The following is a 24,768-nucleotide window of genomic DNA, read 5'->3' as shown; positions in this document are numbered from 1 at the left end:
TGCCCCAGGGGATCCATCTGTGCAGAAGAAGGGCCTAGATTTGGACTGAACTGACCCTAGGGCCATGAGCCTGACCTTCTGAGACTCACCTCTCCACGCCCTCCCACCCCAGGGGACTCTGGGCCTGACAGCAGATGGGTGCACGGTCCAGGGAGGCAGAGATGTAGAGAGGCCGACACTCTTCTCTGCAGGCCTGTAAGGACCCTCTCTCCCTCTCCCTGCTCCCACGGGCCAGGACCTTCCGGTATAGCACTGGATTCTCCCATCAGTAGCCTCCTGACTGGTCCCTGAGGGTCAGACAGCCCCTCCCTCTCTCTTCAAGCTAATGAGACCTGTCCTGATTCCCCAGCCAGGCTGCTGGCCTTAATCTCCCGCGGCAGGGGGTTTGCGGTAGGGGGGGGGGGGCGGGGAGAAAGAAAGAGCCCCTTATGGTGAGACACAATGACCCAGCCACAAGGCAGGATTACCGCCATCTCCCCCACGATCATGTGTGCCTGTCGGGTGTGTGGTGATGAACAGACCCAGGGAGGGAGACAGAGGCAAGGACGATCCGAAGTGCAGAATGAGAGAGGTACCAAGATAGGGCGAAGGCAGAAACGCAGGGGAAACCAGGAGAAAGCCAGCAGGGAGCAGAGGACCCTGGGGGAGAAAAGAGAGAAACGGGAACAGTGGGACTTAGGAGGCTCGGATAAAGGAGCACAGTGGGGCTGGGGGGGTGGGGCTGGGGTTGCAGGGACAGGTGAACAGACCAGGGACACAGGGACGCAAGGATGGAGAAGGAGGTTGGGGGCGCACAGGCAACGTGGCCGGAGTGGCCTAGCCTGAGAGCGGTAGAGGCTGAGGCACACGGACAGAAATGGGGAAACGGAGGCAGAAAGCGTGAACGATGCGGCCGTACAGGTTTCAGTTGGTCGGCAGACAGAGTGTGGGGGAGAAGGGCAGAAAGCCCCGCACCCCTTTATGTGTCGAGTGATCTCTCAGCAACACCTGGCCTTTCTCTTTTTCCTCTTTGATGGGACACCAAAGCTGCAAGGACACCAGCTAGACCTAAGGAAGAACTTCCCTGAGGAGTGGCGGGGCGATGGCGGCCGGGGGCGGGGGGGGAGGGGGGTGGTTCCTGGTCACAGGCAGGAGCTGGGGCCTCCCGTCCCCATCAGCCCTAATTGCCAAGATGTCGTGGGGAGGGGAAGGGGATTAGGCAGGCGGGTGCCCCTCCCCCTCCCAGCCAATGTCACCTCCTGGCGCCCAGTCAAGTCCCCCACCCGGGGCCAGGATTACCCTCTGAGATCCAGGCCACCGCAAATGACATCACTCCCAGCCGGAGCTTAAAATCTCCCCATGTGAGGGGACCTGTTTCCTTCAGGCTTTGCCATCTGACAACTCCCGCCCAGGTCCCCGGCCACCGGGAGAGCCCCGTCCCTGTTTCTGAAGGTGCGTTCAGGAGTGGCAGAGGGGAGAGGGGACGGAGGGAAGGGGAGCGGGGGGCGGGGAGGGGACAGGGGGCAGAAGTTGGGTTTGTTTTCTCCCCACCTGGGTTCTCAGCACCCGGTACAGGCGTGTGTGATGTGCGCTGCAGGGACCTACCGGGAACAGAAGTTCAGGGAACAGAAGTTCAGTCCCGGTGTTCGGAGGTGCGGGGCGGGCTGTGAGCGCAGCAGGAGGAACGAAGGGTGGACCGCGCGTGGGGGGGGGGTGGGGCTCAGAGTGGCCTGTTGGTGACGTGTCCGGGGCTGGGGGCTTCTCGCTCCTGGTCCAAGGCAACTTCCTAGCCCGTCATCTTGTTGTGTTTTCTTCGAAACGTGCACTGCCTGAAACTCTCTTCGTTGGTGCGTTTATTCACGGACAGCCCACCCGTCTCCCCGCTGCCCCCTTGGCTTCTCCCAGTGCCCGGGCGTGTGGCTGGGGTGCCTGGTTCTCCGTCGAGTGGAGGTTGAATGACAAAAATAAAATGCAAGAGCCACATGCCGACAGCAGGAGGGAGGAAGTGTAGACTCTGGGATGGCCCCATGGGGCCAGGAATGCCGGGATTCTCGGGATTCTCGGATCCCATGCTGGTGGAGTGATTACTAAGGTAGGGGCCTCCCTGCCCTAGAGACTCCTGCTTGTCCAACCTTGGTCATGAGCATGCACAGTTCAGCTCCTGTCGGACAGGGTGGCCGAGCGAAAGGTGGCGGAGATCCAGCAAGGGAGGACCTGGAACGTGGCTGAGCTCGGGGAGTCTTGCCGGGGGCGGATGTGGGGCCACCTGAGTCTGGGCTTGAAGCCTCGCTGTGTGGCGTTGGGCCATTCACGTGACCTCTCTGGTCCTCTGTTTCCCCGTCTGCTATGCGGACGCAAGGATGGGGCGCCATGATGATGCAGTCAGATGAGCCATGGGGAGCCCGTGTCACAGGCTTGGAGACCCAGGAGAGGGAGATGGCCTCATCCTGCTTTGGGGGATCTGGGGTAGATTTGGGGGTCAAGAGCAGGGGACTCTACTCCTCCCTGAGCCTCGGTTTCCTCCTCTGTGAAGTGAGGATCATATGAGGACCTACCTTGTGGGAAGTTTTCACAAGCTTATTGTTCCCCGAGATCTCAGTCCAGAGGCCCTCAGTGAAATGTCTGAGCTGTTTTGGGATCCCCGCTGGAAGTCCTCATGGCTGTCAAGAGGGGTGGGCACTTTCCTCTGCACCCCTCAGGCTCAGTCTCCCCACCTGTAGAATTACAGGGATTCTCTCCTTGACTACCCGCAAGGTGGGTGTGAGCCTTACCTGCTCCAGATGGGACCCTGGACCTGTGGCCGCTGAACATCAGAGGCCCCGGGCGCCAGCCTCGGGTCCCACAGGTTGGTCCCCGGGGCAGGGAGAAGGGTCCCCCTCAGCCCATCTTTGGGATCACGAGGCACCATTGCCTTGAAATTCACCAGGCAGGAGGGTGATAGGAGCGCTGTCCGGTTTCTCGAAAATTCTCAGCCAAAGGTAGTAGATGTTGTGGTTATTCCTGTCTGTGCTCCTGGGGAAGAAGCTCACGTGAAAAGCCTGTGCAGAGCGAGGATGTCCTGAGGTCGTGAGGTCCCTCGTTTCGTTGCCAAACACAGAGAAAAACGTCAGTGGGTGTTGATATTATTCCCGTTATTATTCTTTGCTGCCATCTTGAACACAAGGCCCTTACTCGTTGGTTATCTGAGCAGCGGGCAAACCCTCAGTCCTGGGGGTCATTGTCACCATCAGCTCCTTGGTCTGGGGCGAGCACCTTCCTCACCCCAGGCTCGGATTTCCCCGTCTGGAGGCTGGATCAGCCCCGTGCGAGAAGGCTGGGCTTTCCTGGAAGGCCAACCTCTGAGCCTGGTTAAGCGGGGGGCACTGAGTCGGTGGGGAGGACAGTGACCTTGGATGCTCTCCTTCCTGCCCTGCACGTGGTCCCTGGCGGGGCGGTTCTTACAAGCTTCCCCGTTTCCAGGCTCTCCGGAACCTCTGGTGTAGCATCATCGCCCGGTGGGAGGACAGAGAGAAGGGACAGAGGGAGCCCCGGGCCGGGTGCTGGGAGAACAGCCTTCGGGAACCTCCGCCCCCCCGGGCTGGAACCCCGAGTCCCCGCTGGCGGCCTGTGCATGACCCTGGGCCAGGAACCATGCCCGAGCCTCAAGATGTTCCCGTCTGTGAAATGGGGGCATAACAGTAACGCAGTGCCTGCCTCCCAGGGTTGTGCTGAGGACACTCGGTGGCTGAAAACAACACACATTTACGGTCTCATACAGTCTTTGGGGGACAGGAATCCGGGGGGCCCCCACTGGATGATTCTGGCTCAGGACGCTCGCGCTGATGTAGTCAGGGGTCGACCAGAAGGCTGAGTCATCTGCAGGCTCGTCCAAGGCTTTGGCCCTGACCTTCCCCCCGGGGTGGGGGGGGCTCGGTCCCGTGGCTTCCCCCAGAGCGGCAGCAGCCTTGGAGGCCACCCTGTCATTTCTGCGGTGCCCTTAGTGGCTGTGGGGACAACCCAAGGGGAGCGAATGCCAGGGTGAAGGTTACTGGGCGGGGAGGAGGGGGGGGGGTCTGATTCTTCCGATTTAAAGTGGTTTCTGCTTTTGTTGAAACCGTCAGCCCCGAGCTTCCCCACCACCTTCCTGTCGGGTCCCACACCACCCGGTTCACTCTCCACCCGGACGGGCTCTGCTCCAGTCACGTCGGCCCCTTGTTTCTCCTCCAACCAGGCAAAAACGATTTCAGCCTCCTGGCTTTGCAACCTCTGTTCCCTCTGCCTGGAGGCCCCTTCCCAAGTTGACTGAGCCTTCGCTTTTCAGCGCCAGGGTCACCCCCTCTTTTAAGTTTTTTTTTTTTTAAATTTTTTTTTTTTCAACGTTTTTTTATTTATTTGTGGGACAGAGAGAGACAGAGCATGAACGGGGGAGGGACAGAGAGAGAGGGAGACACAGAATCGGAAACAGGCTCCAGGCTCTGAGCCATCAGCCCAGAGCCTGACGCGGGGCTCGAACTCACGGACCGTGAGATCGTGACCTGGCTGAAGTCGGACGCTTAACCGACTGCGCCACCCAGGCGCCCCTTTCTTTTTTTTTTTTTTTTTAATTTTTTTTTTTTTTTAAGTTTTTTTTTTTTTTAAATGTTTATTTATTTATTTTGAGAGAGAGTGAGCCAGCGAGGGAGGGGGAGAGAGAGAGAGAATCCCAAGCTCAGTGCAGAGCCCGATGCGGGGCTCGAACCCATGAACCGTGAGATCGTGACCTGAGCTGAAATCCAGGGTCGGCCGCTTAACTGACTGAGCCACCCAGACGCCCCTCCGGGGTCATCTCCTTGCAGAGAGGTCTTCCCTGACCATCTAGATGAGAGGCCTCACCCTCACCCCAGATCCCGCCACCACCCCATTACCTCGTTTCATTTTCCCAGAAGTTCCGTCCCGCGAGAACAGAGATGTGTGCCTTATTTCTTGCTGTATCCTTAGCTCCCACAGCGTGGTGGGGTCTCAAAAATATTTCCTGGATGGGCTGGCTGTAGGGTCCCAATTTATGGAACTAGAACACGGTCCCCCAAGTGGGGGACGAGAAGGACAGAGGGGAAGGAGCTCAAGCAAATGCCTTCTGGTGTGTTTGTTTTTTTCATTATTTTTCTAATGTTTGTTTATTTTTGAGAGAGAGAGAGCGTGAGCGAGGGAGGGGCAGAGAGAGAGGGAGAGAGAGAGGGAGAGAGAGAGAGAGAGAGAGAGAGAGAGAATCTGAAGCAGGCTCCGTGCTGACAGCACAGAGCCCAGTGCGGGGCTCGAGCTCATGAACCATGAGATCACGACCTGAGCTGAGATCAGGAGCCGGATGCTTAACCGAGGGAGGCACCCAGGAGCCCCAAGGATTTAAAAAAAAATTTTTTTTAATGTTTGTTTATTATGGAGAGACAGAGAAACAGCATGAGCAGAGCAGGGGCAGAGAGAGAGGGAGACACAGAATCTGCAGGCTCCAGGCTCCGAGCTGTCGGCACAGAGCCGGTCGCGGGGCTCGAACTCGCGAACCGCGAGATCATGTCCTGAGCCGAAGCCGGACGCTCAACCGACGGAGCCGCCCAGGCGCCCCTGAGAGGTTCTATTCAACACCCCAGGACGGGGCGCCTGGGCGGCTGTCAGCTGCGCGTGGGACTCTTGATCGCCGCTCAGGTCCTGATCCCAGGGTTGTGGGGTCGAGCCCCCCGAATCGGGCTCTGCGGGGAGGGTGGAACCTGCTTCAGGTGCTCTCTCTCCCCGCCTGCCCCTCCCCCGCTTGCACTCTCTCTGTCTCAAAAAAAGAAAGAAATCCCAGCGTCCAGTCTCTGCAAACATGTCCCCGCAAATGACAGCGAGGGCCCAGAGCTGCGACCTACCAGGTACCGACGGTAACAGGTGCTAGTTTAAGGGGCTGACAGACATCATGCATTTACCCTCACAACCACCTAAAGACTTAAAGGCTCTTTTCATTCCCATTTTCCCATGAGGGGGACTGAGGCACCCCGAAGGCTGTGGCCCCCGGGGCAGGGGTGGGGTGGGAGGTTGGGGAGAGGGAAGATGGCATATCGCTTTGATAGATGTTTCTGGTTTGTTCCACTGCCCGGACACGGTGCGGAGCCTGCTCCTCCACACCCAGGCCGCCACTGGGGTCACTAAGCCCACCAGACATGGGGCACCTGGGGGGGCTCAGCCGGTTAAGAGTCCGACTTCGGCTCAGGTCTCGATCTCACGGTTCGTGAGTTCGAGCCCCACATCGTGCTCTGTGCGGACAGCTCGGAGCCTGGAGCCTGTTTCAGATTCTGTGTCTCCCTCTCTCTCTGTCCGCCCCCCGCACGCCCCCCCATACTCTGTGTCTCAAAAAATAAACGTCTAAAAAAAAAATTTTTTTTTTTAAAGTAAGCCTACCAGACAGGTCGCATGTGGTCTTGGAGGGAAGATCATCCCTCCCTGTCGTTTTCATGCCACCCTCCCGTCCTGCCATATCTGGGACTGTTCCAGGTTTTGTGGGGAAAGGCCTGCGTCTCTGGAAAGCTTTCTGTCCCCGAGCAGGCCGGGACAGCGGGTCACCCTGCGGTCGTCTGTGATTCTGTGCGAGGCTGCACATCTTTTCTGGGCTCATAGCAAGAACAGCTGCGGGAGGGGAGCTGCAGGCAGGGCCTCAGTGAAACTTTGCCCACTTTAAGCGGAGGGCCGTTGTACAGGTGTGGAAACTGAGGCCCGGAGAGATAAGTCCCCAAGGTCGCACACCTAAAGAGAGCCTGAGGCAGAACTTGGACGTGGGCCTGCCTGTCACCACGCGGTCACCGGGGAATGTTTTTAAATTAAAAAAAAAATTTGTGATGTTTATTTATTTTTGAGAGACAGAGCGCGAGCGGGGGAGGGGCAGAGAGAGAGAGAGAGAGAGGGAGACACAGACTCCGAAGCAGGTTCCGGGCTCCGAGCCGTCAGCCCAGAGCCCGACGCGGGGCTGGAACTCACGGACCGCGAGATCGTGACCTGAGTCGAAGTCTGACGCTTCACCGACTGAGCCACTCAGGCGCGCCCCCCCCTCCTTTTTAACTGGGTGGGGGGAGTGTCTGAACGCCCCGTCTCCTCTTGCAGGCCCGCAGACCTGGGCCGCAGTGTCCCCGAAGATCATGATGACGTATATGAACCCGGGGCCCCACTACTCGGTCAATGCCTTGGCCCTGAGTGGTCCCAGTGTGGATCTGATGCACCAAGCAGTGTCATACCCAAGTGAGTCCGGTCCTTCTCCTGGCCAGCCCAGCTCTCGGTGGTCCCTGGGGTCCTTCGTCCTCAGGGAGAAGAAGATGGGGGACTTCCCGGGGCGACCTCAGAGCCACGCATCAGCTGTCTGTGGTCATTTGCAAGCGCCAGACTTCGGGGCATCGGAGCCCGTTGGACGGTCATGGCATTTTCGGATGTGGCGCCCTCTAGCCCAACCTGGCAGTTTTATACACTCCCAAGTGGTGGAATGTTTTCCCTGAACGTGTCTCAGCGCATCGGAAATTTTGTTGTTTTATTTTATTATTATTAAATGTATTTATTAAATTTTATTATTTATTATTATTAAATTTTTATTAAATTTTATATTTAATTTTATTATTTTTTAATTATTTTATTCTTTTTATTATTAAATTTTTTTAACGTTGATTTATTTTTGAGAGAGAGAGAGAGAGAGAGAGAGAGAGAGAGAGAGACACGCAGTGTGAGCAGGGGAGGGGCAGAGAGAGAGCGAGGGAGACCCGGAATCCGGAGCGGGCTCCAGGCTCCGAGCTGTCAGCTCAGAGCCCGACGCCGGGGCTCGAACCCACAGACCGTGAGACCATGACCTGAGCTGGAGTCGGACGCTTCACGGACTGAGCCACCCGGGCGCCCCAAGTGCATGAGAAATGTTAGAAAGGGGGATACACCTCCTTCCAGGGCTACAGCCAGTTGTTGGGGTGAGGCAGGAGCCCCGAGATAACAGGCAAAGAGGAGCCCCATTTCCCGGGGGGACGGAGTGAGGTCTACAAGGTCAGGGAATGGGCGCGCCCTTCTTTGGGCCAGACGAGCACCCAGAAAGGGCTTCTTGGCAGCCTCAGGGCCTCCCACAGGCGGACGAAGAGAACGGGGGGCCCAGGTCACCTGACGGCCCCGCTGCCCCGTCTCGGCCGTAGGCGCCCCCAGAAAGCAGCGGCGGGAGCGGACCACCTTCACCCGGAGCCAGCTGGAGGAGCTGGAGGCCCTGTTTGCCAAGACTCAGTACCCGGATGTGTATGCTCGCGAGGAGGTGGCTCTGAAGATCAACCTGCCGGAGTCCAGGGTTCAGGTGGGATGTTCTGGCCGCCCCCCTCCCCCACCCGGAGCCCCAGCCCCTCCTGGGACCCAAGCGTGAAGGGAGAAGGGGGAGTCGGGGAGTCAAAGTCATAACGAGCCCTCATAACCCCTCTCCCCCATTTTTCTTACCCTTCCCTCCACCCTCCTTGCTGCTGCTTCCCCCAGCACTCCTGCCATGCACACTCTGGCCACAGGCCCTTTGCACCTGCTGTTCCCTCTACCTGGACGTTTTTTGTTTTTGTTTTTTAATGTTTATTTATTTTTGAGAAAGCGCGAGCCAGGGAGGGGTGGAGAGAGAGGGGGACAGAGGCTCCGAAGCAGGCTCCGCGCTGACAGCAGAGAGCCCGATGGGGGGCTCAAACTCACGAAGCGCGAGATGATGATCTGAGCTGAGGCTGGACCCAGGCGCCCCCCCCCCCCCCAACCTGGGAGGTTTCTTCCTCATCACTTTAAGTCTCTGCTTATCAACCAATCAGGTCACCACGTCCGTCAATGAGACCTAGACGGACTGTCGCATTTAAAGTTGCAATGTTTAGGGGCGCCTGGGTGGCTCACTTGGTTAAGCGTCCGGCTTCGGTTCAGGTCATGATGTCACAGTGTGTGAGTTCGAGCCCCGCGTCGGGCTCGGTGCTGACAGCTCGGAGCCTGGAGCCCGCTTCGGATCCTGTGTCTCCCTCTCTCTCTCTGCCCCTCCCCCTCACTCACACTCTGTCTCTCTGTCTCCTAAAAATAAATAAACATTAAAAAAAAAAAAGTAAAGTCGCAATGTCCCTCGCCCTCCCCACGCTACTGTCCCCTCCTCCCGCTCAGTTGGTTCTTCCCTAGTGTCTATCACCTTCTAGAAGGTTCTAGAATGCCATGCAATGTACTTACCTACTGTTTATTTATCATCTGTCACTCTCAACAAGAATGTCAGCTCCACGGACGTGTCCCCAGAGTTCACGCATGTTTGTGATGGAATGGACGGATGGATAAGTGTGTATGTGTGTGTTTGTATGATCGTGTGTGTGTGTGTGTGTGTGTATGATTGGATGGACGGACAGACGGGCGGTCGGATGGATGGATAGAGTGTCCCGGCAACCGACTGCCGGACCGGGGGGTTGGGACTCTCCGGGGCTCCCCCCCACTTGCCCACCCCTTCTCCCCACCTCCCCCCCCCTCCAGGTTTGGTTCAAGAACCGCAGGGCCAAATGCCGCCAGCAGCGTCAGCAGCAGAAGCAGCAGCCGCAGCCCCCTGGGGCACAAACCAAGGCTCGTCCGGCCAAGCGGAAGGCAGGCATGTCGCCAAGATCCTCCTCGGACGTCTGTCCAGATCCCCTGGGCATCTCAGACTCCTACAGCCCCCCTCTACCCGGCCCCTCGGTCTCCCCCACCTCGGCCGTGGCCACGGTGTCCATCTGGAGTCCCGCCTCCGAGTCCCCTCTGCCCGAGGCCCAGCGGGCGGGGCTGGTGGCGGCCGGGCCCCCTCTGACCTCCGCGCCCTACGCCATGACCTACACCCCCGCCTCTGCTTTCTGCTCTTCCCCCTCGGCCTACGGGTCTCCGAGCTCCTATTTCAGTGGCCTGGATCCCTATCTGTCCCCCATGGTGCCCCAGCTGGGGGGCCCGGCCCTCAGCCCCCTCTCCGGGCCCTCCGTGGGCCCCTCCCTGGCCCAGTCCCCCACCTCCCTGTCAGGCCAGAGCTACGGTCCCTACAGCCCCGTGGACAGCTTGGAATTCAGGGACCCCACAGGCACCTGGAAATTCACCTACAACCCCACAGACCCCCTGGACTACAAGGATCAGAGTGCCTGGAAGTTTCAGATCTTGTAGAAGCCAGCTCTGTCTCCGCGCCTCGTCTGAACCGGCCCCGGGAGGGTGTCCCTGGGGAAGCAGGGCGGAGGTTGGGGCCTCTCTGGCTTCGTGCGCAGGGCTCACTCGCCACGGCCCACCCCCTCCTCCCAGGAGGGTCTCCTCGCTCTCCGGGGGCAGGGGTGGGGGCGAGGGGCACACTTCAGTAGGTGTTAGTAACCCTCAACCCAGCCCCGGCTCGCGTGGATTCTAGCTGCCTTTTGAAACCACGAGCCCCAGACTCCAGAAATTGTCTTGGTGAGAATTTCGCCCCAAGACGAAATTCAAACACACTTGGCGGTTGATTTGGCAAGGGGGGCGGGGGAGGGGGGGGACGGGTACTGGTGAGGTCAGAATCAAGAGGCCCGCGACCACCCAGGGAGGGAGGCTCAATTCTGTACTTTCCGTGTGGGACACTTCCTTAGCATATGGCTAGAGATCCTTCTAGAAAATCCAAAGACAGACTTTAAGAAGCCCCACCATGGAAGCTTAGGCCAGTTGTATGGTTAAATTAAAAACATCCATTTGGCAGATTTCACAAACCTTGGGTTTACCTGGTAGGTTTAGGGGGCTGTTTGATCTATCGATCTATTTTTTTTCTTGTTAGTTTCTTAACTAATGATGACTGTGTCATCATTCACACAGTCTTTCGGACATTGAGAATGGGCATATTTGGTGGGAGAATGGAAGGCAAGTCGCCTGTTTCCTGTCTCCTTTTAACCCTTTTGTTTTAGGATTTTTAAATTTTATTTTAGAGAGAGAGAGAGAGAGCAAGCGAGCAGGGGAGGGGCAGACGGAAGGGGAGAGAGAGAGAATCCCAAGCCGGCTCCTTGTTCCCCGCGGGGCTCGATCCCATCACCCTGGGATCGTGACCTGAGCCGAAACCAAGAGTCGGATGCTCCGCTGACTGGGTCGCCCAGGCGCCCCTGTGTCAGGATTTTCTAAAGGTGACTTTCACCCAAACATCAGAGGAGTTTTGGTATTGCATGGGGTGTCCTAACTATAGCTGTGGGTGTTTCAGGAAGAAAGAGCAGGTGGCGGGCTTCCCGTCTGTTAAACGTGGGGGTGGAGGGGGGAGAAACGGATTAGGAGGAAGTCCCACGTTTCAGATACCCAGTCCCTCTCTTAGAGTCTGTTTTGGGCGGGCCCGGACGAGAGAGCCTGGCCCGAGGAAGTTTTCCTGGGGCAGCGCTGCATTTCTTCCCGACCCACAGCGTCCGAGAGCAGCACTGGGAGAATTCTGAGAAGGAGTCAGGCATTTTGACACTCGTGGGAGTTTGGCGCGTTGGCCTTGCTTCCTCAGTCCGAATTTCCCTTTCGTTTTTTTCGGCCGGGGTGATCGGCAGCCACGAGCCTTTCACCGGTGGGTTGCACGAGGCACAGGGTGGGAGGAAGTAGGAAGGGCGGAGAATCTCCCAGGTGCCTCGCCGGCCGGTTTCCGTGGTATGAGTCCTCCCACTACGGCTGATTTCAAGGCGCCAGTCTGGGCTCGCGGACCCAGAGCGGGACGCATGCCATCTGGGCTCACGAGCCGGTAGGAGCTGGCCCCAGGCCCCTGGTGCAGGAAGGGGTGTCAGGAGGCGGGCACGGTGTGCAGAGAGGCTGGGGGGGTGGAGCTCAGATGAGTTTTCTGGGTCCAGGCCAGGACAGGTGCGCACAGCCTAGACCCCCGAGACCCCTGCACACTGGGGTCACTAGAGGCCACAAAGCTGGATTACTCAGCACACCATGTGAACGTCTCTCAGGGGCCTGGGCCACGCTGGCCTCTGGGCCATTAGACCCCCGGGACTGGCTCAGTCCAGCCTGGGGCACAAAGGATACACAGAGGGGTAGGGGCTGGGGGCCACAGACACAGGCTAACTGGGGCTGAGAGGTCAGGAGGCCCCCTCATTCTGTATCCCTTTTCCCACTCACTGGAACTCCAGTCCCCTTCCCGAAAAGCCACTCACGGAGCGACAGCAATTAAAATGTTGACTCTCGCTTGAAGTCTGGGTGATTTTTTAAAAAATTTCTGTGAAGGGGCAGGCGGCGTGGGGGTGGGGCGGGGCGGTGGAGACAGGGGTTGCCCTGTCCTTTCCCTCTCTCCCCCACCTGTATCTCTGGGGTCATGGATGTGTCCACGTGCTCTCTCAGTCTGGTCGCCGACTTTTCCTCGGTTTCTCCCTAAAGCCAATTAAGCAGGGATGTGGACTCCAGACGGCTAGCTTCTCCCACCTGCTGTGACCTCCCTGGGCACCAACCCCCCCCCCCATCCCCCTCTGCGAGGGAGGGGGGGATGGCCATGCTTCCTGCCTTAGTGGCCCGTGTAAAGATTCAAGCCCTCCCTATCAGCCACCTTCAGGTCCTCCCCCCCCCCCGCCCCCCGCCCCAGCCATGTCCCTCTCATCTCTGCTTTTCTCTTTCTTTTCTTTTTTGTCCCCGGCTTTCTGTCTCTCCAACTGTAAAGCACCACTGTCTGCCCCTGTTCTCAATCCCTGAGTCCCAGGTTAGGATGTATGTGTTGTGGGTCCCTGGGGAGGGGACCCAGGGGTGGTGGGGACAGACAGACTTGCCGTCCAAGCCGGGGTCAGCCACTTCTGGTCACGTGACCCTGGGCATTTCTCCTCGCCTCAGTTTCCCCGCCTGTAACACTGAGAAGACCTACCTCGAGAGAATTAGATGAGATCATTATACCAAGTACCTGGTGAGCGTCCAATAAACACTTATTTTTGTGCTAAAATATCCAGCACATGAAACTGACCATTATTATCATCTTAAAAGCGTGCAGTTCGGTGGTTTTAAGTACATTCACAGAAGAGGCCGTGTAGACACAAGAGGCCACATATTGTACGATTCCGTTTATTTGTTTGTTCGTTTATTTATTTATAATGTTTATTTTTAGGAGAGACAGAGCATGAGTGGGAGAGGGGCAGAGAGAGAGGGAGACACAGACTCCGAAGCGGGCTCCAGGCTCTGAGCGGTCAGCGTAGAGCCCGGCAATGCGGGACTCGAACTCACCAACTGCAAGATCATGACCTGAGCCGAAGTCAGACGCTTAACCGACTGAGCCACCCAGGCGCCCTGGAGGAATATTCTATGTCTTGATAAGAGTGGTGGTTCCATGACTCTGTATGATCATCCAAATGCCTCAAACCGTACTGTTAAAATGAGCCAATTTTATACCATATAAACGATACCTTGATAAATTGGAAGGAAAAAGGAAAAACCCACTGAGCACACACTATGTGCCAGACCCTGGAGAAAGCCCGTCCAAACTCTTTTAATGCTCAGAGATGACCCACCCAAGAGGTGCTGTTCGTATCCGACGGTGCTGTGACCATCCCCCTTTCACAGATGAGAAAACTGAGGCAGTGGGAGGTCAGGTGACCTGCTTAGGATCTCACAAATACGAAGAGGTAGGGCTGGGATTTATATTCATCTTGCTGGACCCTCTGGGACCCCCTGGCTTTTCTCCCCTCCCCTCCGACTGTGATCCTCCCTCATCCTTCCTTCCTCCATCCCCTCAGGTGTGTGTCTGTCTCTCTTCTCACCCCCACGTGTCTGCGTCCTCTCCCCCCTACCCCCCACCCCGGCCCTCCTGGTCTCCGGGCCCCTCCCTGGTTGTCTCCTCTGTCCCTGAACCGGACTAATTTAGCAAATGCTCCAATCTTCTTATGATGGTCCAGCCTCAGCAGAATGGCTGGGAATTAGCAGGGATTAGGTTCAGACACATGACCCCCCCGCCCCCATCCCTGGGGGAGGCGGAGGCAGGCGGAGCGCTCCTCGAAGACAAATGAGTTCTAACTACGGGACGACTTCCTCCATGGCAAATCTCGCCTAGGACATGTGGTACTAATGAGATCACAACCAAACTCTCCAGTGGGCGCTTACCATGTGCCAGGAACTGTTAGACACTTTCCTTGTATTTCTCCCTCCCTGAATCTTCATTCCAGCCTCATGCGGTGGGCGCCATCCCCCAGCTCCCCTATTTTATGGATGAGGATGGGTTAAGGAGCCTTCCCAAGGCAAACGGGATCCAGTCCCAGTCTTCCCGGCGCTTCTCAGGGCAAATATGGAACAGAGGCTGGGAGGGGGGAATGGAATGGCTGGCCACACAGCGTGCAAGCATGACTTCTGCTAGGTGACTTCAGGGATGGTGCTTTCAGCCCCTCAGAGTATGGAGGAGATGGGGGGGGGGGGGCATCCAGAGGAGGTGAACACGGAGAGTCAAGTGCACTCAGAAAAGGAGGAATAGAAAGGACAGTGGAGGAGGGGATTAGGTAGGAAAAGAGAAGCCAAGACAGATGCTAGGAAGGGGCTTTGTGCAACTTGTGCTTCCTTCCTTAAGTAGGAGGTAGAGTCCTCCAGTGAAGTCTATGGGGCTGGAGTTTTTGGGTAGGAAGGTTAACTATGCGCTTAGTTTATTCAACAGATATATCATTGTTCCTATTTTAAGATTTCTTCTTGGGTCAGCCTCAGAAAGTTGTATTTCTCAAGGAATCCGCCCATTCTTTTTTTTTTTTTTTTAAGTTTGTTTGTCTGTTTTTATTTATTTATTTTGAGAGAGGGTGCGCACAACCGGAGAAGGGACAGAGAGAGAGGGCGAAAGAGGGTCCCAAACAGGCTCCACACTGCCAGCGCAGAGCCCGACGCGGGACCCGAACTCACGAACTGCGAGAGCATGACCTGAGTGGAAATCAAGAGTCGGATGCTGAACTGACCAGGCGCCCCCCCAAATTGGTCCATTCTTCTCTACGTTGTCAAACGTGTTGGCATACATTTGTTCGTGATCTTCTAATTTCCATTGGATTTGTCCGTAGCATTAAAGGATATATCAGGCCCAGATAGGAAGAAAGCCTAAAGCCAACCATCTGTAATGTCATCTCAAGAAGTTAAAAATGAGCAAAGAAATAGTAAAGATGAGAGCAGAAATTAATAAAATAAAAAAATACACAATAAAAAAAAGACATGAGCTGTTTTGCTAAAGGCTATGGAAATCAGTACAAAAATACTCCCAAAGATACCAAGAATGAACATGGGGCGTTATGAAGAGTCCTACATTAAGATATCAATGATCGGGGTGCCTGGGTGGCTCAGTCGGTTAAGCATCCGACTTCAGCTCAGGTCATGATCTCATGGTTCATGAGTTCGAGCCCCACGTCGGGCTCCGTGCTGACAGCTCAGAGTCTGGAGCCTGCTTTGGATTCTCTGTCTCCCTCTCTCTCTCTGCCCCTACCTCTGCTCATGCTCTCTTTCTCTCTCAAAAATAAATAAACGTTAAAAAAGAAAGATATCAGTGATCATGAAAGGATATTATGAACAACCGTGTGCCCAGAAATTTGAAAATTCAGCTAATAAACTCCTAGCAAAATACAACTTACCAAAGCAAGCATGCACAAAAATGTAAAATCCAAATAGTCCTATTAAAGAATAATCCAGGGGTGCCCCCACTGGCTCAGTTGGTAGAGTGTATGACTCTTGGTATTGGGGTGGTGAGTTCGAGCCCCACATTGGGTGTAGACTTTACTTAAAAGTAAGTGAATAAAAAATAAAACACAAGGGGGCGCCTGGGTGGCTCAGTCAGTTGAGCGTCCGACTTCGGCTCAGGTCATAATCTCACGGTCTGTGACTTTGAGCCCCGAGTCAGGCTCTGTGCTGACAGCTCAGAGCCTGGAGCTGCTTCGGATTCTGTGTCTCCCTCTCTCTCTGCCCCTCCCCTGCTCATGCTCTGTCTCTCTCTGTCTCAAAAATAAATAAACATTTTTAAAAAATTAAAAAAAAATAAAACACAAGTACATTATTTATATATAAAAAAGAAGAGCAATCCATAATTAACATTTTTCACACAAAGAACACACCATGCCCATTTGGCTTTGCCAAGGAATTGCACATAACAGTTAAGAAGGAAATTAGGGTCACCTGGGTTGCAGTCAGTTAAGCGTCTGAGTCTTGATCTCAGCTCAGGACTTGATCTCAGGGCTGTTGTTTCAAGCTCTACATTGGGCTCTGATGGGCATGAAGTATCTAACAAAATCTGTGCATGATGGCTACACAGAAAACTGTACAATATAACATCAACCAAAAAAGGACTGAAATAGACCATCATTAATGGGCAAGGCGCTCAACTTCATCGGCCATCAGGAAAATAAAAAATGAAGCCACAGTGATCTTTGTCTACCAACCCATTGGCGTGGTAAAAATTAAAAGACGGACAATGCTAAGTTTGGGGGAGGATATGGACGAAACGGAAATATAAACTGGTAAAATCACTTTGGAAATCGATCAAGCACAATCCACTGGCGCTGAGCTCAGGAAGTTCCATGGCTGTATGGCTCAGAAATTCCACCCCTAGGAAGACACCAAAAGAAATGCACACGCCTGTGTGTCGCAAGACACGCACAAGAATCTTCACAGTGTCAGTGTAATAACACCAAACTGGAACCAAACCAAATGCACACGGACGAGAGGATGGATAAGCCAACCGTGTCATACCATGCAATGGAAAACCGCACAGACATCAGAATGCAGACAGACCATGGTCACAGGCAATAGGGCGGGGCGGGGGAGGGGGGGTCTTGCAGACAATGATGAGCGACAGAAGGCAAATGCAAAAGAGGACACATTCTGTGATTCTATGCCTGTCAAGTTTAAAACCAGGCAAAACTAACCTGTAGGATCAGAAGACAAGATGGTGATTGTCTTTGCTTGGTGGAGCATAGGGGAGCTCGGAGATTGCTGGGAATATTCTGTTTCTCTCTGGGCAGCGGATGTAGGGGTGTTCTCTGTGATAACTTGTTGCATTTTTCTCAATGTTATATTCAGTGAAATGTTCCCTTTGATTTTTTTTTTTTGTTTCCCCTTAAAGAAGCTAAGGTCTGGGACCAAGGCCAGGGGTAGGGGCCCAGGTTGAGGAGGGAGGCATTCACCTACAGAGGTGGTCCCTGATTTGTCCCGATTCAGACCAGCTAAATCAGCATCATCTGGGAACTCGTCAGAAAGGCAAATTTGGGGTCCCACCCCCAGAACCCATTGAATCAGAAACTAGTCAGGAAGGGGGAGGCTTGGTAGTCTGGGTTTCAATAAACCCTTTAGGGGATTCTGATGCTGCATAGAATTTGAAAATCTCTGAGGGGAGGTGCTAGGGAGGGAGGCTGGTTCTTCAGGCAATTATAGTGTTTGATCTGTGTCACCTGCAGGGTGGAGACCTCGCAGACAACCAGTGGCTTTGCCCTGGGGACAAATCTGTAGGGACAGGAGTGGGATCTCCCAGGTTCTTTCCTGAGCAGATGTCGGCAGCATTCAGCTCTCATGCACGTGTAGACAGACCCTGGGATAGTCCCATTGTACAGGTGGGGAACATCAAGGCTGCGGGGGGAGGAGGTCTTTGCTCAAGGTCAGGCAACCGATGATGGTAAGGACCTCCGGGGATTCCCAACTGCTCAGTCACAGCATTTGACATGTTGACTTCAAGGGATGTGCTAAATGGGGGAACTAGACAGGAGCTCCCAACAGCCGGGAGCTGGCCAGGCGCTCACAACCAAGACTTGGAGCCCTCCGGTTGCCTAGAAGGTCAGTCTTTGTGTTGAAATGATCATGTCTCTGTAATCGTGTCTGATCGCTAAGAGAAACACGCACATGGTCCAAACCGCCAAAGAGACGATGTTCCCCACGCAGACTAACACAGGTGACGTTATCCATACAAACGCTGACTCCAGCCTCTCCAACCTCCCCATCTTCTAGACGTGACAGCCAATCACAGAACGACCCCCGTCTCCTGACATCATCCAACCCGGAGCAAAGCCTCACTGACTTTTTTTTTTTTTTTAATTTTAACATTTATTTATTTTTGGGAGAGAGACAGAGAGAGACAGAGACGAGCAGGGGAGGGGCAGAGAGAGACACACAGAGAATCCGAAGCAGGCTCCAGGCTCCGAGCCATCAGCACAGAGCCCGACGCGGGGTTCGAACCCACGAATGGTGAGATCATGACCTGAGCCCACGTCGGACAAGTCAGTGGTACAAGTCAGTGGTGTTAACTCCATTCACGATTTGTGCAATTATGACCACTATCCATCTCTGGGGATTTTTCTATCATCCCAAACCAAAACTCTGTCCCCATTAAGCACTGACTCCCCATTCCCTACTCTTGCCAGCCCCTGGAATCTGCTTTCTGTCTCCAGGCCTATGGGGATATGCTTATATGGGTACAAGTATGTGCTTGAGTCCCTGACTTCAATTCTTTTGTGCATAAACATCACTTTTCTTGGAACCTTCCCCCAGATCATCTCATACAAGCCCTCGTCCTATGTAGGTCCTCTCAAACATCCTCTTACTGAGATACCCCAGGGTTTCCATGGTGTGTGTCCCCACTCCCTGCAATGGGATGCTAAACCCACATTAGCTCAACTCCTGGTGTCCTGATGGTCCTCAGCTGAGGGACATTGACTGCTATCATCAAGTCTGTTTCCAAAACCAGCCTACACCCCAAAAGCATGAGAAGGTCAGATTCTCTGTCCTCTTGTTACCGGACAGAGGACCCATTCCAGACTCGGGTTCCGCTGCTTGCTGCTAGGAAGCCAGTACTCAACACACAAGTGTTGGTGGGAAAGGAAAAGGTTGCCTTATTGAGGAAGCCAGTGACCTGGAAAGATGGTGGGATAATATCTCAAAGACCACTTTCCTCCGTCCAGGGGAAGCTGGAGGGTTTAAAGGGGAAGGTGAGGGGCGCTTGGGTGGCTCAGTTGGTTAAGCGTCCAACTTCGGCTCAGGTCATGATCTCACAGCTTGTGAGTTCGAGCCCTGCGTCGGGCTCTGTGCTGACAGCTCGGGGTCCGGAGCCTGCTTCGGATTCTGCGTCTACCTCTCTCTCTGCCCCTACCCCGCTTGCATTCGGTCTCTGTCTCTCTCAAAAATAAATAAACACTAAAAAAAAATTTAAAGGGGAAGGTGAGGAAAATGGTGCAGCAGAAGCCTGCGGTCGACAGCGAATCATTTGTCCATGCAAGGCTTCCCAATTCTTCCAATAATCTGTCAATAATCAAGGCTCTCAGGTGTCTGTGATGAAAGGCTAGTCCCGCAGCCCCAAACAAGCCCCATCCAGATACCTCCCTGCACCGGGAACCCATCACTGACGACACCAGGGCTAGCGGTGGCTGTTTTCCAGGGTATCTTCTGGAAAGTCTGGTCCGTGGTGCCTCAAGGTCAGCGGTCTGCAGGATCTCGAGGGGAGTAGGCTAGTTCTGCTACAAACTGTGGGGTGTAGGTAGTGAGCAAGAAGCTGGAAGCAAGTTAACCCTAATGACCAGTGTGAGGGGCCCCCAGGTGGCTCAGGTCATGATCTCACGGTTTGTGGGTTCGAGCCCCGCATCGGGTTCTCTGCCGTCAGTGCAGAACCTGTTTTGGATTCTCTGTTCCCCCTCTCTCTCTGCCCCTCCCCGACTTGTGCTCTCCCTCAAAAACAAATAAACATTAAAAAAAAAAGGAGAGGAAAAAGAAAGACCCACGTGAGCACTGTCACAACGCCACCAGTACACCCAGGCACGACCCCTCTTCTCGATCTGGGCCAATCTCATCAACAAAATGGTACATTTAATTTCTATTAAACATGAGAGAGAAGGCGGCCTCTGGGCACATCTTAAAGACCAAGGACATTGCTAGAGGATCCCTTGTTGACTGCAGAGCCCTCGGCTTGGTGACCCCTGCGTTCCCACCTGCCCAAGAAGGAGAAACAACGTCCAGTGAAGGCGGAATGTTGCCGGAAAGGAAGGAGCACGGAGGCGCACTGACGGTGTGATGGCACCGTGAGATGCTCGGGCAGCTCAGGGGAGCGAGGTCAACCTTGAACAACGAGGTCCCTCTGCCACCTATGATTCGGTGCGCGATCGCCTATTTAACCTTCATCTAGCACTGATGATCATAAGAGGCCCCTCACTGCCCGGGAACTGAGGCTTGTAAGTTGCGTGCTTCCCGGACTCGAGTCCTGAGCAGGACCCCAGGCCAGCGAGGAGCTCAGCCTGAGGTCTAGATGTGGGTCTATGCAGCTGGGGGGGGGGGGGGGGGGGAGGGGGCTGGGCCCCTGTGACCCCAGCTCCTGAGTCCAGCACCTAAGGCAGCCCCAGCTCATTCATTCACAAAGACACGGGGGCAGCCATCCACCTGCTCCCCCATCGGCCTTCATCCCATAGGAAGACCAGCACGGACCCCGAGCCATCACCGGGGCCACGTGTCTGAGCACCCGCCCCGTCCAGGACTTGGGGGGAGACTCGGAGAAGGGACCAGAGGGCGAGCGTGGTGTTGGGGGCCAGCGGGGAGGCTGCTGGACCGACCAGGCGGGAGAGGAGGGGGCTGGACAGGGAGGCGGGGGAGGGGCCCCCAGGACTGGGGGGAGGGGACGACGCCCAGGGCACTGGCTGGAGGGGCCCTTTCCTGGGCTGGGGACCCCCACAAGGGGCAACGCGGGGTTCCCTGGGCTAGAGCCCCCTGAGGGAGGGACCAAGACTCTCTGGCCACTGAGGCCCCAGCCCCCAGGCCCCAGCCCAGGGCCTGGGTATCCAGAAGCTGCTCAGTAAGGAAAGGATTACTCCATCCTGGGACTCCTCCGGGGGCGGGGCTGAGGGTGGGGAGAGAGGGAGAGTCCCAGGACCCTCAGGGTGTGTCTGGGTGGGCACGGCAGGTAGGTGGGATTTAAGGCCCCGGTGGGGTGGGCAGGGCCCCACACGCAGGCGACCGACCAGCGGGCAGGATGCAGGAGCCAGGCTCCCCTGAGGGTGCGCCTGGGCCTGAGCCAGGGGCTGGGGCTGGGCTGTGGGGGCGGCCGCTGGGGCTGAGGCTGGGGAGGCCTCTGGGCCTCCAGAGGAGGCCCCCCGTGTTGGGAAGGGCATCCCGCACCGTGCTGTGGGGACTTCGTGGGGCCGGGACAGAGGGCCTGGTGCATGGCCGCCCCCTCTGAGGGTCAGGGTGGTTCTGGCCCTGGATGGGAGGGGCTGGGGGGCCAGGCGAGGTGGGAGCCCGCCTGCCTGGGGCAGCGGCCTGGCTGGGCCTGGGGAGCTCATCCTGCCTGCCTTCCGCGGCCGTGGGTGCTGGAATCACAAGACAGCCGTTACTGCGCCCATTTCAAAGATGTGCCCGATGAGGCCCCGACGGGCACAGAGACTTGGGCTGGGCCGTGAGAGCCAGGGCCCGACCCCAGGGCGTCGGGTCCAGCTGCCACCTCATGCACGGCCGTGCCTCCCACCTGCTCGTCGGGGCCTGGCCCGGCCAGGGGGAGGGTCTTTGGTGGGCGGGGGGCCGTCTGTGGGGCTTGTCTGAGCCCGTTTCTCCTCGGGTCAGGCCCCCCCTCAGCCCGAACGCTCCCGAGGCCCCGGAAGAAGCGCACCGTGTACCTCAAGGAACAGCTTCAGGAGCTGGAGAAACACTTCTGGGCCAACCGGTACCCGAGCTACCAGGAACGCGTGGCCCTGGCAGCCAGGCTCAACCTGGACGAGCACCAAGTGCAGGTAGGACCCCGCCCCCCTCCGTCCCCACTGGCCACAGGGTCCACTAGGAAGGTGGCACTCCTCCGGCTGGACCACCTGCTGTCGGTCCCGGGCTACAGGGGAGAAGGCAAGCCAGAGGGTCCCAGGGCTCCCCTGGCTCACAGGGCTAGCAAGGGGCCCCCTGTGGGGACTCAGGGCCGGACCCCAGGCTCACCGCCACCCTGTGCTGCGCGAACCAGCCGACCTGAGCCCGCCCAGACTGACGGCCCGCTGGGTGTCCGGGCACCAGAGCTCAGGGCCTCTGCGAAGGCGGGGGACCCTCTGGGGCAGGCCCCTTCCTGGCCCCCGGGCTCCTGGGTGTCCAAGCCCCGCCCCCACTGTCCCCTGTATCCTCGGGGGACCTTGAATTGGGCTCCGGGGGGCCCAAGGGAGAGCTCTGCGGCTGCCGTGTCTCCTGAGCCTCCCCACACCTGGGACAGAGGCGGGGAGGTGCCCCTGCCTAGCCCGTTTACACCTCCGCCTTGTCCCCTCGGTCCCTCCAGGTGTGGTTCAAGAACCGCCGGGCCAAGCACTCCAGCCTGCAGGGACCGCCCAAAGGGCGAGGTCGGGGAGCCAGCGCGCCCGGGGTCCGCGGAGCCGGCGTCCCCCAATGTGTCCCTGCCCCTCCCCCCGTCCTTGTTCCCGCCCATGTCCCTGAGCACGCCCCGGTCGGGGTCCCTGTCCCTGCTGGCCCCGCGTTCCCTGGGGGCCCAGGCGCCTGTCACCCCGCTCCGCACAGCCCCCGGAGGATCCCCCCCGCGGCAGAGCCTGGCACCTGCAGCCGGAGCGCCGCCCCGCGGGCCGGGCAGGGCTCCCAGGGGTCCATCCAGGCTGCACCAACCCCGGCCCCGGCCCTGGCTCCCGCCCCCGCCCGGCTTCAGGGCTGCTCCGTCTCAGACATCTGGCCAGACGCCGGCTGCGTGCTAGCCCCCAATTTCACAGCGGTCGTCTCCCCCCAAGACCGCTTGGAGGGATCCCCTTTCCCCTTGATGGCCCAGTCCCAGGAGGGAGAAGGCCCTGCAGAGGACAGAGACTCGGACTCTGCTACTGAATTTATAGGCGAATCTGTCTCCGAAAAGCCCTGCAGTTCCCACGGTGCCAGAGGGGACTAAGGTGTCGTAGGCTTGCGCGCCCATCGCGTCCACGTGGGTGCGGACCTGGCCGGCGGGCGTCGGGCTGCATGCACATCGGATCATCGGTCCTCCTGTCATCCCACCTGTGGAGGCGGCATCTTGTGGTCACTGTGTGGCCACCCAACATCGCGCGGCTCAGGTGTCCCCGCATTTAGGGCGCACGTGGGCGTTTCCGTGGGTTCCCAGGTCTGGCGTGGAACTCCTTGCTCCCAGCGTCTGTTTCGCGGATGCTCGGAGCGCTTCCTCTGCAGGCCTGGGGCAACCTCATTGGGAATTTAATCGAAATCGCATCAAATCCATAAATGGTTTGAGGACAAACCGACATCTTTCCAACAGGGGGCTTTCCAACCTGAGCATATAACTCAACTCGTTCATTTGGTGGTTTGCAAAGACGCTCCTGCGAAATGTTATTTAACCGCAGAGGTCTCGGGTCCATCTTTCTGGAGGGTGATTTTGTAGCATTTTTTATCTTCACGGAGCCTGACTTTTTAGATGATATTTAAACATTTGTTTTTATTTCCGTTTGTCCTGTATGTAGAATTCACTGCTTTAGTTACTTTGTATCCAGGCACCTGGTTCGATATTTTTAATCCTGATAATTTTCCAGGACCTTGTTTGTGGATTGATAATTTGGAAATTAATAAAGTTCATGGTCACCTTGGAAATGTTTTCCTGCAGAGCTGGCTGGCGTTATGCCCTTCTGTATACTGAAGCCCCCCCCCCCCCAACTCTCCTGGAGACACCCCCTCACTCCTTCTTTCTGCCCCTGTCTCTTCCCCCTCCCTTCCACTTCTTCCTGCCTCCCCCCTGTGGCCGTCCTGGCCCCGGGGGTCTCCCCACAGCTGCTTCTCTGACCCCGTCCTGGTTCCATTTAGCAAATGCTCCAATCCTCTTAGGCCAGGCCAGCCTCAGCAGAGCAGAGAGGGAATTAGATCAGATTTGGGGGAGGGGTGCTCCTGTGTCAGGCCCTGGAGGGGAGTGTGGGGGTCGTGGAGACCCGGCCAGGATGTAGTGAAAACCCCTCCTTATCGGACACCGACACCCCAACCCAGTCGTCCCCGGACACAATGCAGGGAGAAATCTAACTTAGCGTCCATCCCAGCACAGGGGGGAGCTGAGACTTCCTGAGAGTGCCTGAGGACTTCCGGAGGTGGGGGCAGGGATGGAGGGGTAGGAGGAGTCAGGTAAGGTTCAGACTCACCCACCGGGCAGGGGGAGGGGGGCTGGTGTCCCCCGGAGCCACCGATTGGCAAGCGGATGGATTTCATAACAACGGAGACAGGTTGCTTTTGCCGGGACTGGCTGCCCAGAAAGTGAGTGGATTAAGACACACGGATCCCTCCCGTCTTTGCCTTGTCAATTCCCTTTTAGCTTTTATCTAAGCGGCCCCAGCAGCCCTGCCCCCTCTGAAACCAGCGAACTTTGTCACCCCCCAAGGAAGTTTTCCCAGGCTCTACACATTCCCAGGCTGTGTCCAGCACCATTCCCAGTGGAAGCATCTGGACTTTCCGCTCAGCTAAGGAAGGAGAGGGGTGGGTGGTAACTTCTCAAAGGCTTGGGACTTCCCTGTATCTATGTCCCCCAAGAAAGCGCCAGAGCAAGACTTTCTCTTTTTTCCTACCTATTGCAAAAAAAAAAAAAAAAAAAAAAAAAAAAAGGCACTGTTAATCACTCCAATATATGGCTAGTTGGGGCGTCTGGTGATTGAGTGTCCGACTTGAGCTTCTGTCTTTGGGTCAGGTACGATCTCACCGTTGGTGAGTTGGAGCCCTGCATCTGGGTGGCTGCACAGAGCCCGCTTCAGAGCCTCTGTCCTGCCCCCCTCGCCCCTCCCCTACTTACTCTCTTTCTCAAAAATAAACATTAAAAATATTTGTTAGAATCAAAAGATGAAAAACCCTCCAACTATATGGCTAGTCAACACGGTTGATCTGTTGGGACCCATGGTGACCCCTAGGATCCCGAGTGATCCGTCTCTGGTGGTTTTCGTGGTGATCCTCATAGGGCCGTGGGTATTCGTGGCAAGGTAAGAA

At 56.4% G+C, this 24,768-nt stretch overlaps 2 protein-coding genes across 2 annotated transcripts; both read left to right on the top strand.

Annotated features, from left to right (window-relative positions):
- The first annotated feature begins 1,154 nt into the window (after positions 1-1,154).
- On the top strand, positions 1,155-12,089 carry LOC132690781 (cone-rod homeobox protein). Its single transcript, XM_060651625.3, has 4 exons — positions 1,155-1,431; positions 7,063-7,197; positions 8,121-8,272; positions 9,445-12,089. Exons 2-4 carry the CDS (start codon positions 7,098-7,100, stop codon positions 10,090-10,092), a joined length of 900 nt encoding a protein of 299 aa, XP_060507608.2. The 5' UTR covers positions 1,155-1,431; positions 7,063-7,097; the 3' UTR covers positions 10,093-12,089.
- A 5,635-nt stretch (positions 12,090-17,724) lies between these two features.
- Positions 17,725-23,432, top strand: LOC144614667 (uncharacterized). The gene is made up of 3 exons (XM_081791422.1): positions 17,725-17,773; positions 21,292-21,584; positions 22,106-23,432. The coding sequence occupies exons 1-3, from the start codon at positions 17,725-17,727 to the stop codon at positions 22,712-22,714; spliced, it is 951 nt and encodes a 316-aa protein (XP_081647548.1). The 3' UTR covers positions 22,715-23,432.
- The last annotated feature ends 1,336 nt before the right edge of the window (positions 23,433-24,768 follow it).

Source organism: Panthera onca, chromosome E2, assembly GCF_046562875.1.
Source record: "Panthera onca isolate mPanOnc1 chromosome E2, mPanOnc1 haplotype 2, whole genome shotgun sequence".
In the NCBI taxonomy this organism is placed as follows: domain Eukaryota; kingdom Metazoa; phylum Chordata; class Mammalia; order Carnivora; family Felidae; genus Panthera; species Panthera onca.
This window is presented reverse-complemented; position numbering and strand designations above follow the sequence as displayed.